At 42.6% G+C, this 13276-nt stretch overlaps 1 protein-coding gene across 2 annotated transcripts in view; it reads left to right on the top strand.

Moving 5' to 3' along the window:
* Positions 1 to 13158, top strand: part of DDX60 (DExD/H-box helicase 60) — a 90944-nt gene extending 77786 nt beyond the window's left edge. For both annotated transcript variants that reach the window (XM_054989770.1, XM_054989772.1), the window contains 5 exons: positions 493 to 640; positions 3292 to 3434; positions 5654 to 5805; positions 6853 to 6915; positions 10788 to 13158. In XM_054989770.1, the coding sequence (XP_054845745.1) occupies positions 493 to 640; positions 3292 to 3434; positions 5654 to 5805; positions 6853 to 6915; positions 10788 to 10887 (606 nt within the window). In that variant the 3' untranslated portion in view covers positions 10888 to 13158. The remainder of the gene's footprint in view (positions 1 to 492; positions 641 to 3291; positions 3435 to 5653; positions 5806 to 6852; positions 6916 to 10787) is intronic.
* Positions 13159 to 13276: the final 118 nt, after the last annotated feature.

Below are 13276 nucleotides of genomic sequence, written 5' to 3'. Positions count from 1 at the left end.
GGGAGAAATACACTTGCTGTTCAAGTGTCATTCGTCATGTGTAGCTTGGCCCTGATTGTGGTCCTTAGGTCAGTTTGGAAGTGAGCAGGGTGGGTTCAGTATTTTGAATTCCTTCTGCTGTGGGAAGTTGGCTATATGTCTTGTAAGTATTGCACCTGATCGCTGATTGTGGCCCACTGTGGCCACAGGAGTAGTGGGTGCTTATCGAGTCAGGCACAGGGAATATCCCAGCCTTCACCGCTGTGCGGACCTGAAGGAGTGGGGGAAGGCAGTACTGTTGGGCAAGGAAGCTGCCTCGGCTGCACTGGGCAGGCACACAGCTACTGAGTGGCTAATGGAACCCACCACCAGTAACCAATCATGCCTGTGCTGGGTTCTACTAGCCACTTACTAGCTAAGCGTATGGTGTAGCAGTCACCTCACCAGCACCTCCATCTCCACCTCCCATCACTTAGCAATACTTTTCTCCCAGCAAATTTCTATTGTCTTTAGGTATTTCTTGAAGATCTCCCTGAAGATTTTGCTGCTGCTTTGCATGAGTACAACTGCAAAATACAAGAAAACTTTGGGCAATTTCTACAGATAGTTTCTACGATGGCTGATATGAAACAAGAATATCAACTTCCCCTTTCAAAACTCGGTACGTTTCTGTTTCATTGACCTGAAAGAAATTTGCATGTTTCCCGATAGTGTGGTAGGCTGGAGAGGAGCCTAGCAGTGTGTTTGTGTTAAGGCACTCAGATGTATTACCCCTGGGCATAGTCAAACTAGGCCTTTTGTCTTTGGCTCGACCTGTCCTATGAACTTACACTTGGTGTTCCATGGACCAAAACACTGGCTGATTCCACACAAGTTGGATAATGCACTTCCAATCCTCTTTAGAGATCATTTGGAACTGATTTTTTTGTGTGTGAAACAAAAAAGCCACTTCTAAATGATTGCTAAAGTGCATTGAAAGTGTATTATCCCATGTGTGCGGAATCAGCCACTCTTATTTTCAACTGTAGTTCAGTCAGTAGGTTGATAATTACATGTGAAATCTACAACAGCCTCACACTATGTATGAAAGAAACAACCTTATATTTCTATCCATCTGTCTACAACCTGAGTAGCTGTTGTTATTTATCTATTTATTTATTGTCTGCCTTTCTCACTGAAACTCACGGCAGACTGAACAGTGCAAATCAGTACAATCAACAGGATGGACCATCCAGTAAACGAGTGCAATAAGATTTGGATTGCAGAAATCTAAAACAGAGCTGAAACAAAGCATAAGCGTTAACAGAAACCGTTCCATTGGCTTGTGTACTAGCTGTCCTTACTAAAAGCAGAAACAAATCACAGGAAATACTCCTTTAAAAAAATTCCAGGTATCTTAAATTCCATTGCTTTCAGTGGAATTTGGTCAAAATCATATTTAAACCTCCTTTGAGAGCCAGGTCATTTCCAGATGGCTTACCTTCTGCCGCTCCATGCCGCAACGTTGCGGTTCGTCCTGGGTTGAACGCGAAATATCGCGCGAGTTTTGTGTGACGTTGCGCAAAACTCGCACGAGAAAACGCGATATTTCGCGTTTTCCCCGGCACGAGCCGCGACGTTGCGGCATGGAGTGGCAGAAGGTAAGCCATCTGGAAATGGCCCCAGTGTGAGGTAGTGGCTAGAACGTTGGACTAGGACTTAGAAAACCCAGGTTCTGATTTCCTATCTGCCATGGAACCTTGCTGGGTGACTTTGGGCCAGTCACACAACTCTCAGCCTAACCCTTCCTTACAGGGTTGTTGTGAAGATTAATTGGAAGAGAGTACTGTGTAAGCCACTTTCGGTTCCCATTGAGAAGAAAGGTAGGATAGAAAAGAAACAAACGAACAGTGGACTTCAGTTAAACTCAAATATAAGCAGGTGGTGGATATGAAAGTAATCAAACCTGCCGTAATTGATTTGTACCCAACTGAATTCCGCCACGTCTCCCTTCTTTGACATCCAGCAATTAGATACATATACATAAAATTAAAATAAACTTTTAACCTGCCTTTCTTGCCAATAGGGAGGACACTAAAATTGCATTACTATATCAAAATACAAAGAACAATGCCAGCAGTATCAGATAAGCAATGCAAAAAAGTGCAGCAGATGTTCCCAGGCAGCACACAACATCCCATTGCTCAACCGGCTGACCATCCTAAGCAGAGTTATACCCTTTTAAACCCATGACTTCAGTGGACTTAGAAGGGTGTGACTCTGCTTATTCGATCATATCACAATATTAAATATAACCTGTTTATTTATTTACTTATTTATAACACTTCTATGCTGCCTTTCCACTCAAATGCAGTCCCCCAGGGCAGTGAACATTAGAACATGAAGACATTAAAACAACATCTAAAATAAGTGTATATAAAATATTTACACAATTCAATGCAACCTATATAAACGCATGTAACAACAGAACCAGGGAAGAGATCCAATAATGATTAGTGGGGGAACACCAAACCAAACCAAAAAATCTTAACCCACTGAAGGAAGACAATGATAGGGGGAGAAAGACTGTTCCTGCCCATGAAGAGCCACAGCTGGCTGGTGAATGGCACGCTTTACCACCCCGCCATGAGTTTCTTCAACAGAAGGCCACCCCCCAATCTACAAACCTCCCCCTTTGAGGGCAGTGCAACCCCATTTAGAACAGGAAGCACCCCAATCTGTGGGTCAAACTTTCCCCCACAATAGCGCCTCCATTTTATCAAGTTTCAGTTACAGTTTGTTAGCCCTCATCCTATTTATCATGGGAGTGAGTTTATATGCAATTCTCTGCCCCCTCAACATCAGTTTGACTCACTTGCTTCAGTTAGCTGGAGTTAACTGGTCTTCAGGCACATAGCTTAGCATTTCTGAAAGGAGTCCTCCCAACATCTCAAGCAGGCTTTCCCCATACTTGCCATGCAAAATTCTTTAACTGGATATGCCCTGGGATCAAGCCTAGACATTAACTTAGAAACAAGCCTAGAGATTAGCTTACCATTTCCACATAACTCTTCCCAAAATTTTCAGGTGTCATGGACAAGCCCTTCTTTCTCTTCTTCCCTGCCTCCTCCATCCCCATAGTCTTCAACATGATAATTATACATAGACTTGAAAGTCCAAGAAGAGCCACACAAAATTAGGTGTAGTCATGTAATACTGAAGATATGTAGACCTCTGACAAAAAGCACCTGTTGTGGATTCTTTGTTTCTCTGTTGTCAGAGTAGTAATGTTATGTCCTCATTCATAAATCCACATTTTGCAATCATTTTTAGATTTTTCAAGTACAGAAAAACTTGAATCCGAGCTTGCATCTCACCTCATGAGCTGCAGTGAAGGAAGGACAGCCGTTTCACCCTTTGTGTGCCTTTCAGGAAATACAGAACTTGATTTACTGAATGCAGGGACGGTCAACAGTGTAAGTTGGAAAAAAAAATATTATATCTCATCATTAAGAACATGCTTGAGTTAAAACATTTTAAAATTAATGGTCAACCTCTTGAGAAGCTAAATGAACAAGAATTTGATGAACTGAGGATTATATTGTACTTCTGTGCCACTGTTACTGGAATCGGTCTCCTTGCAAGTAGGGGGTATTAGTGGCAAGGAGAAGGCTATGCAAGAGGGGTAACAAGCAGGATCCTCCACCAATTTTTATGGAGTTCTCTCACCAAGGAAACTGACAAGACGGGTATTCTTTGAAATAAAGAGTAGTTTTTACTTAAAGGGGAAAACTCACACACCCAAGAGACAAATAAACAGTTTACATAAGCACGCCAGAGTCCTAGGAAATTAGCCAGAGCTTGGAATAGGGTGAGAGATTTGGGATATAGCTGCCATCAGAGAAGTAGCGTAGTCCACGGAGGAAAAAGGTTTTGAACGTCCTGTGGCTTTGGCCAGAGAGGAAGGCTCAGAGAGAGAGAGAGAGACTCTGAGGGAGCAGTGCTAAGATTCAAAGTAGGTGCCCACCACACTGCTCGATTTGATTGGGGCAGAACTAGGAGTCATATAGGGCTGAATGTGCCCTGAGGATGGAGAGTACTTCAGCCATTGAGACAAAGGACCATAATGGTTGTCTCCTGGAATGAACAAAAGATTTGAGTATCTTGATTGGCGCTGCTGGGGTGTGACAAAAGAATTTGATTGGTTACTCCTGGTGCCTTACAAAGAAATAGTCATTAATTAAATGTTCCCAGAGCATAGCTGATGAATTTGGAGTTTTGATTAAATGTTCCTAGGAAGGAATTACAAATTTATCAGAGCTAAATGATGTCCTTAGATTGTAGGATAGGATTCAATCAGTGGGCAGAGGGGAGTTTGGAATTTTTTAGGGCAGTGTCTCACGAGCACCTCTATTGTCAAGATAGCGCATTCCACAGCGTGGGGAGGCAGGAGGCAATCACACCCAGTTGCTCAGCTTTGCATTCACATTCCATTCATATTTCATTCTCCCAGGTGGGATTTGCAACACTTTGCTCAGCCGGCTGGCTCTCTAATGCATATTAAAGTACATTAGATTCAACGGGCTTATGATTTTTTAAATGGCAGAACAAGTGACTGCTCACTTGTTCCTATTGTCAAATCTCCTATTGTCCTGTTGTCAAAAGTAAGCACTAAGTATTAGCAAGAGAGAATAAAATAGATTTCTGAATAGTTTACCGAGCCTGTTTTTCATTTAAAAAGAAATTGTGGCAAACTTAAAAGAGAATGTATAGAAAAATATGACAACACTAGGACAACATGAAGTTATGGTGTATAATTTTCTGGTTTGCTTTATTATGTGTGGCTGTAATTGGTGGTTTAAGTAAAGCATCTATGGGTACAATAGCTTGAGCATTTGCTTATGTATGGTTGTAAAAAAAGGTTACAAATATTATTGTTTAATTGTTGAGAATCCCCCTTCTCCCAAAGTTGGGAACCAAACATCTATATCTAGGCATTATTTATTTATTTATTTATTCAATTTATATACCGCCCATCCCCAGGGGCTCTGGGCGGTGAATAGTTAAAATCGATAAAAACAAAAACTAAAATCAATATACAAATAATAAAACAAATTAACAAGGTGCAGTGGTGGGGGAAACCTTCCCCACCCCAAAGGTGGGAGGCCGACATGGCACCGCCCCCTTCAATCACCAAACGCCTGGTGGAACAGCTCTGTCTTACAGACCCGGCGGAACGATAATATGTCCCGCTGGGCCCGGGTTTCCATTGACAGAGCGTTCCACCAGGCTGGGGCCAGGACTGAAAAGGCCCTGGCCCTGGTTGAAGTGAGGTGGGCTTCCTTAGGGCCGGGGACCACAAGTAAATATTTATTCGCTGATCGAAGCGATTTCCGGGGAACGTACAGGGAGAGGCGGTCCCGAAGATATGCCGGTCCCAACCCACATGCCAAAACAGCTGTCAGCAATCATGCCAAAAGAGTAGTTATGTCTCACTGCTTTGAAAAGTGACTTCAATGGAGGCCTGGTGGTGGAGCATTGTCAACCCACTCCTCTTACCCTTATTGCTCACACCACTAGTTCTGCGGTTTTCTTGCTCTAGCCAGAACTGTTTATAGTTTCAAGTCAAATTTTTTGCAATATAAAAGTAATTGAAAAGTATGAAGCAGGACATTGGTTATGTTGTTTCTGGCAGGTCATATTGCGTACAATAGGTATTACTGCTGCAAACATTCCAGTTCTCTCTTCAAAGATGCATGATAATCAAGGAAGAATCATGCCACTTAATGCGTATGTGCTTGACTTTTACAAACATGAATCTTTAGCAGCAATGGCTCAGGATAACGGGTAGGTGATTGGCTTCCACATTTCTTTATCACTATTAGTATTACGCTAGAAGCGCACACAGTTAATGTCATCTGCTCTCATGTTCAATAACAGCCCTGTTTCAGATAGCTAATAGTGTCCTTTTTCATAGGGCCACTCTTGAAACACTATATATCCAAGATCCAGAAGCTCCACAGGGCTGCAATTAATGTATAAAAGTTTGGTGTATTAAAGAGATAGCCCACTGATTCCAATCCTCCCTTTATCCCAACATCCCCAAAATAGAGAAGCTGCACACAAAATTTAGTTCAACTGAGATTTATTTATTGAACTGATCTGAGCCTTGTTCGACCCAACCCTCAGTGCAGGAACCTACCTAGAAGGCTGGCAGAGGCATGCCAGCATTAAAGGGCAAACCCACCCTGGCTCCAAGTACAAGGTGCCCTTAATCCACCTAATGCTTTTCATGGCTTGCATACTAGTGTATCATGTTGCTCCACCACCCTCCCCCCATTCTGGCAAACATTAGGGTTTGAACCAGCCTCAGCCCCAAGGGGACCCCATCCCAACTCCCCAGCTGGTAAGCCATGGGAGGCTGGTTCAGGAAGCCTCCCTCCCCATTGTTACCTCAGGGTGCTCACCATAGACCCTTAACTTCAGCAAAAGCCTGCACTGTTCCAGCCAATCCCAGTAGGGCCTAACCAGTCTTAACCAGGCCTAATTAGAAACACCCCGCCCCGGCAAAGTGAAGCATGTGAAAATGAACCCTTCCTTGGCCAATCTGAAAGAGTTAAAAAATGTCCGCTTGGCCCTCAAACAACCAGTTTCTCCTATTTGGAAAGAAGGTGAGGCAAAAGTAGCTTGCAAGTCACTAGGGTGGGAGCTGATCATTTTCTTATAAAGCTCGAATGGAAATTCTAGTAAATGCAATCGTCCCTTTCTAACAAAATGTTAAGTTCAAAGCATTTTTCATTTGAGAGTAATATTACTGCCAGGTCTGCCATATGTCTAGCAACTCTTTGAAGAATAAAACTATATGAAACTTAACTTTGCAAATGTTTTTTAAAGCCTGCATGAAGGAGATGCTTATTATTTGCTGAGAGACTTCGCCCTTGCTCTTAAAGCAATCAGGTATGTAAAGTATAGTAACATTGGATTTACAATTAAGTCTTGTTTGATTACCTATAGAACATGGCAAAATGTTAGCAGCTTGATTTTGCCATGCATCTAGAAGTGATTGTGTGGCCCGTGCCTATTATTCCAAACTCATTTAAGTCAGTTTTCATAATGAAAATCTACTCCGTCAATACCTCCCGTCCCTTACTTGTAGAAATATAGGTATTCGTGGAGACAAATGAACAATGAGGCATCCTTGTGATGTAGGTCTGTGAAAATTTCCCTCAGTGTGGTATAGTGGCCAAGAGTGGCAGCACTCTAATCTGGAGAACCGGGTTTGATTCCCCACTCCTCCGCTTGAAGCCAGCTGGGTGACCTTGGGTCAGTCACAGCTCTCACAGAACTCTCTCAGCCCCATCCACCTCACAGGGTGATTGTTGTGGGGATAATAATAACATACTTTGTAAATCTCTCTGAGTGGGCTTTAAATTGTCCAGATGGGCGGTATATACGTTGAGTTTTGTTGTCGTTATTATTCAACTCAGGTTGCTTTCTCTTGTTAATATTGCCATCCATAATATAGTTCAAGCATCTGATAAAGACTGTGGAATTCACTAAGAGCCAGAATACCAACATATTTATTGAAACAAGATAATTTGGAAAATAACACTTAAATTCTGGTGCATCAAAAAAGAAACATGAGATAGCTTTCTAGTGAATGACTTCACAGCCTGCTGCTGTTAAAAGCACCACATTTACAACTCAATTAAAACCAAGATGCAGATCTTGAGCTGGAGAGGGAAATAAGGGAGGTGATCAAAAAGAGGGATTTAATTTTGAGTGGCTTCAACTACCTGTACATTGATTGGGCAAGTATGTGCTTGAGTCGTGCCACAGGAACAAGCTTTCTAGACATCTTAAATGACTGTTCATTAGAGCAGCTGCTCACAGACTACTTAGCAGTATAGCAATTCCGGAAGTTCGAAGCAGGACTCAGGTCCTTCTGTGAGATATATGTTGTTGCTCCTATTAGGAACAGTGACTGTAAAGCTATTAAACTTAGTATTCATATTAACAGAAGGTTGCCTCCAAAGTCCAAAACAATCACTTGTGATTTCAAAAGAGGGAACTTTGCTAAAATGAGGGGACTAGTTAGAAGGAAAAGAGAAACTCAAGCAAGTCAAATCCCTCCAGGATGTCCAGAAACTATTTAAAAGGTACCATCAAGTCCAAAAAGACTCCTGCACAGTTAATGACTCGTCAAGGAAGGTATAAAGATAAAAAAGGCTTCTTTCAAAAAGTGGAATGATTCCCTGATCAAGGTGAATAGAAAGGATCACAGGTTCTGGCAGAACAAATGTAAATTGACAATAAAGTGAGCAAAGATTTGAAAATCTTTGCTTTAGAGGTCGGTAAAATGAGTACCTGGTTTCCTGGGGGTAAAGGTAAAGGTAGTCTCCTGTGCATGTACCAAGTCATTACTGACCCATGGGGGGACGTCGCATCACAATGTTTTCTTGGCAGACTTTGTTACAGGGTGGTTTGCCATTGCCTTCCCTAGTCATCTACACTTAACCCCCAGGAAACTGGGTACTCATTTTACCGACCTGGAAAGGTTGGAAGGCTGAGTCAACCTTGAGCTGGCTACCAGAACCCAGCTTCTGCTGGGATCGAACTCAGGTCGTGAGCAGAGCTTGGACTTCAGTACTGCAGATTACCACTCTACACCACCATCAGCAGAGGTAGGGGGTAGCCGTAATCTATCTACAGAGTAGACATGGGCACGAATCAAAATATGAATCAGATTTCGTGACAAATCGGGCCAATTCGCTTATTGCAAATCGCGTTTCATGGGGCCACATTTTTGACAAAATCCATGACTTTTGGGGCCAATTCATGAGTGCTTCATGATGCCAGACAGGCTGGCACCAATCCATTGATACCCTAGGCAACATAGGCACGGAATGTCTGCATACCGTTCATTGTCATGGAAACCCCAATCTTTGCCCACATAACCTTGCTAGGCAGCTCTCCCTGCCAACCTGAGAGCTGAGCAATACGGGTCTGCACAAGTTTACCTGGGAACTGTAGTCAGAAACTTCTTCCCCTCTCTGTTTCCCTTCTCTATTTTTAAGAACGGGATGGTGGAGTAGCAGCAGTGGCAGCCTCAGCAGCTCCTTCTGCCACTGATTGCTGCTTGTCAGCTTCAGGAAACCTTCCTTGACTCTCAACCTCCTACCTTCCACTGCTCTGACATGCCTTCCCACCCCACCCCTGCCCCCAAGTTCCCCAGAGCAGATCCGCTCTGCCTGGCTTTTCCTTCGAGAACTTGGAGGTGGGGGGGGAGGACATGTCAGAGTAGCAGAACGGGATGACGGGAAGGAAAAGTCAGCAAAGAGAACCTGAAGAGAGGAAAACCCAAGCAGATCCACTCTGCTTGACTTTTCTTCCAGCAGTGGCAGAAAGCAGGAGGCCAGGAGGGAAAAGAGAGCTACTTGGAGGATGACTGGAGGAGAGCCTGCTGAAGTCTCCCTACGAGTTTGGCATCTCTGGGTATGAAGGGGGCCGTTGAAGTGCCCCAGGTTCTGATGAATCACAAAACTAATGAATCATATCACAAAACAGGACAATTTTGTGGAAGTTCGTGTTCTGTGATTCGTGGAACGTGACAAAACGTGAAAGTCTGGTTTTCGTCTCGTCCCCCCCCCCATTTTATGCCCATCTGTACTACAGAGCAGAAAACCTCTGAATACTAGTGCTGGGAGGCAGCAATGGGGAGGGTCTCTACCTCTGTGCTCTGTTTGTTTAGCCCTCTAGGGCAACTGGTTGGCCACTCTGTGAAACAGTATACTGAGGCTAGATGGACCACTAGTCTGGTCCAGGAGGCCTCTTCTTATGTTCAATCCTAAATATGTTTATTCAAAAGCAAGTCTCATTGAGTTCACAATCATATCATAAGTATTTTCCCATGAGGCTGGGTTTATCAGTTTTTCCTACAGCAGGTTTCACAGCATTTTCCCTGCTTTAGCTCCTGGCAGCAGCCATCCCATATCACCAGGGGCTTTCTGATAAAAGGATTCTGTTTCAAAAATGTATTTTAAGGCTTCAGAAAGAGATTGAAAAACACATTTTAGCATAACGGGTGATCTCATGCTCCCTTGAGAAAGAGTACTGCTAGACCAAGTTTTCTTCTAGACCAGCTACGTACAAGAATGCTTTAGATTTGTGTATGTTGACTGTATTCCTTGTTACTAAAGCTGTAACATCATAGAATCATAGAGTTGGAAGGGACCTCCAAGGTATCTAGTCCAACCCCCTGCACAATGCAGGGAATTCACAACTGCCTTCCCCCACACCCCCAGTGACCCCTGCTTCATGCTTAGATTGCTTCCTGACCCCAAAGTGGCTATCGGCATTACCCTGGGTGTGTAAGAAAGGGCCACAAGAACTAAGTACTGATTTAACCCTTCCTGCCCTCTCTCTCATATCTGCCCAGGTTCAGAGTCAGTATTGCTGTCAGATGGCCATCTAAGCCTCTGCTTAAAAACCTCCAAAGGAGAGCCGACCACCTCCCGAGGAAGCCTGTTCCACTGAGGGACCACTTTGTCAGGAAATTCTTCCTATTGTTTAGCCTAAAACTCTTGATTTAATTTCAGTTCTTCATCATAGACCCCCTACAACTTACAGAAGGTGGACTATAGCTGCTTGCTGTTTGGCTGCAGCGGAATGTCTTGTATATAGTATTATTTTTGACACTACAACACTAAAGCAAAGGAGAAAAAACTTGACCTACGTATTATGAAAGTTCAAATTTCTCATTAGGATTAGAGTACAAATATCTGTTCTCTTCTCAAACCGTTTAATATTTGCTGTTTCTCGTTTTCCAGTGTTTCTTTGAGCGAACTTTGTGACAATAAGGATGATAATGTTGTACAAGCATTTGAACAACTAAGCAACGAATACTGGGTGAAGCTGGAGAAGACATAAGGACAAGGCACCCAAAACACTGATCTGTTGAACATGTCCATACTGAAAGCCCAAGGGACGAAATTATCAGCAGTGATTTTATTAGAATTGTGTATGTACAATGCATAATTTTTGGTAGGGGTCACAGTAATTGATTGCTAATTAGTACAAGACTAAGTACTGTGCTTTGCCCAGGGCCTGTCGCTGCCTCTTTTCTCATATATGGGTGTAGATCAAAGCACCATGATCATCATTGCTTTTTCCAACCTGTCCCTCTCCACTTGTATCTACTGAAGTCATTCCAACCCTGCTCCTCTCACGTTTTTACTGCACAATATTTTGGAAATAAAAGGAAATAAATTTTAAAAAACTGCCAGCTTTTGTTGGTAAAAAAAGATGGATCACACAATCCTATGGTAGGGGTCATAGGACCTGCATAGAGAAAAGCTATGAGGCAGAGGCTGTAGTAAGCAGAATTGAAACAGAGAAAAGCTGGTTGGATCAAACTCTCCTGATACAGTGAAATGGTAGACAAATGTCAATCAAGAAAGCATATTTAACTGTATTTGAATGAATCCGCAGAATAACTGTCACAAGAAATTTGTTGGAATATTTTTTTAATGGATCAGTGGAACATTTGGTTCATAAAGTACTGCAAAATAAATAATATATCCAGGATACCGTTGTTGAGGCTCCCCCCCCCCCCATTAGCGAAAGCCTCAAATGTACATACCTGGAAAAAGCATTGTCTACAATTCCAGCTGCTTGCTTCAGTGTTTGCTTCAAACTTTAGTCTTAAGTAGGCAGGAAGGACTAGATTTCCTGTGAATTTGCTTGAAAAATGCCCCCTCCCTTGCCACCGGATAGTTTGCTCCATAGCGGATAATGGCTGAATATATTCAGAATTTTTTAAGACCAAACCTGAATCTAGGATCTGATCTGGACATCAGGAATACTGACTATATAAAAGGTAAAGGTAGTCCCCTGTGAAAGCATTGAGTTATTACTGACCCATGGGGGGACGTCACATCACGTTTTCTTGGCAGACATTTTTTTTTACGGGGTGGTTTGCCATTGCCTTTCCCAGGAAACTGGGTATTCATTTTACCAACCTCAGAAGGATGGAAGACTGAGTCAACCTTCAGGTCATGGGCAGAGCTTGGGCAGCAGTACTGCAGCTTACCACTCTGTGCCATGGGGCTCCTCCTTACTGACTATATATTATTATGGTATTTCTGATACCTGGATCCAAATCAGGCCAAATTTGTTTTTGGTGCACATCCCTCATTCTGAATACCCTAAAAGCTTGCACTATTTTGTGTAATTTTGTAGATTTTGCTTTGGATCTATACAGCTATTATACCTGCAACTTCTGGAAACGAGTTATTAATCTTTCTGCCTGAACAAGCTGTTACCACTAGCAGCAGCAGCTCAGGGCTGGATTGAGTCTGTTGTCCTGTTGAGGGGGCCCTAAGGAACAATTCCTTTGCCAACATTTTTGAACATTGGTGGTGGTTACGCATGTTTAGTAAAGTGGGAGGACTGGATTTCCTCCCATGTTGAGAGCAATGCAGTAAAGGCTTCAGCTGAGGTAACCTGAATGAAAAACAGTATTTTTTCCTGCAGATGAGGATACCTGGGGTCTGTAAAATTCTTTTGTCCAATTCTCTTGAAATCTTGGCAGAGGGGAGGGCGCTAGTGGAGGGGGAGGATTAGGTTCCCTGAAACTGCTGCACCATTTGGTTAAAAAAACCGTTCCAGAAAGCAGAACTTATTTCATCATAAGAAATGCAGCAGATCCACAAAATATTCCCAAACGTAAAAAAAATTCCTAACAAAATCAGCATTCCACAAATATCATAAAGACAATAATCATGCCCTTTCTGAATTTATTAAACAAGATGAAAACTATTTTTGAGCTGCACATTCCTAATACCTATCCCAAATGAACGATGTTCAAACAGGAAAAATAAGTTCGTTTCACTTTATTTATACCCGCTTTTCTCCTTCAACCTCACCTGAATATCACAACTGGTACTGCTAATTCTGCCTGCTTCTCCTTCCATATGCAAAGCTCAAGGAGAATATATTACCTAACTTTCACAAGTACTAAGATGGGAAATGCTTATAAAATACATTTCTATTAAACTATACCTATACATATGTACATACAAGCTTTTCTCAGTGATTTTCCTCAAAAACCACTCAGATGTTTTAAGTGAAAGAACTGCCTGATCCATATACTTAGCTTTTTTGAGAGCCTTATACAAGAGAAATAAAACATACACAACAGCTATTCCCTTTGTCACTTTTTTTAGTCACTGCAGTTTGAAAGAAACCGGCAGCTATTGGGAAGTTGGTGTGGAAACAGAGGTGGAACAGCTAACCTAGTGGGGAGTGGAGGGGAAAG

Source organism: Eublepharis macularius, chromosome 10 (assembly GCF_028583425.1).
Source record: "Eublepharis macularius isolate TG4126 chromosome 10, MPM_Emac_v1.0, whole genome shotgun sequence".
NCBI lineage: Eukaryota > Metazoa > Chordata > Lepidosauria > Squamata > Eublepharidae > Eublepharis > Eublepharis macularius.
This window is presented reverse-complemented; position numbering and strand designations above follow the sequence as displayed.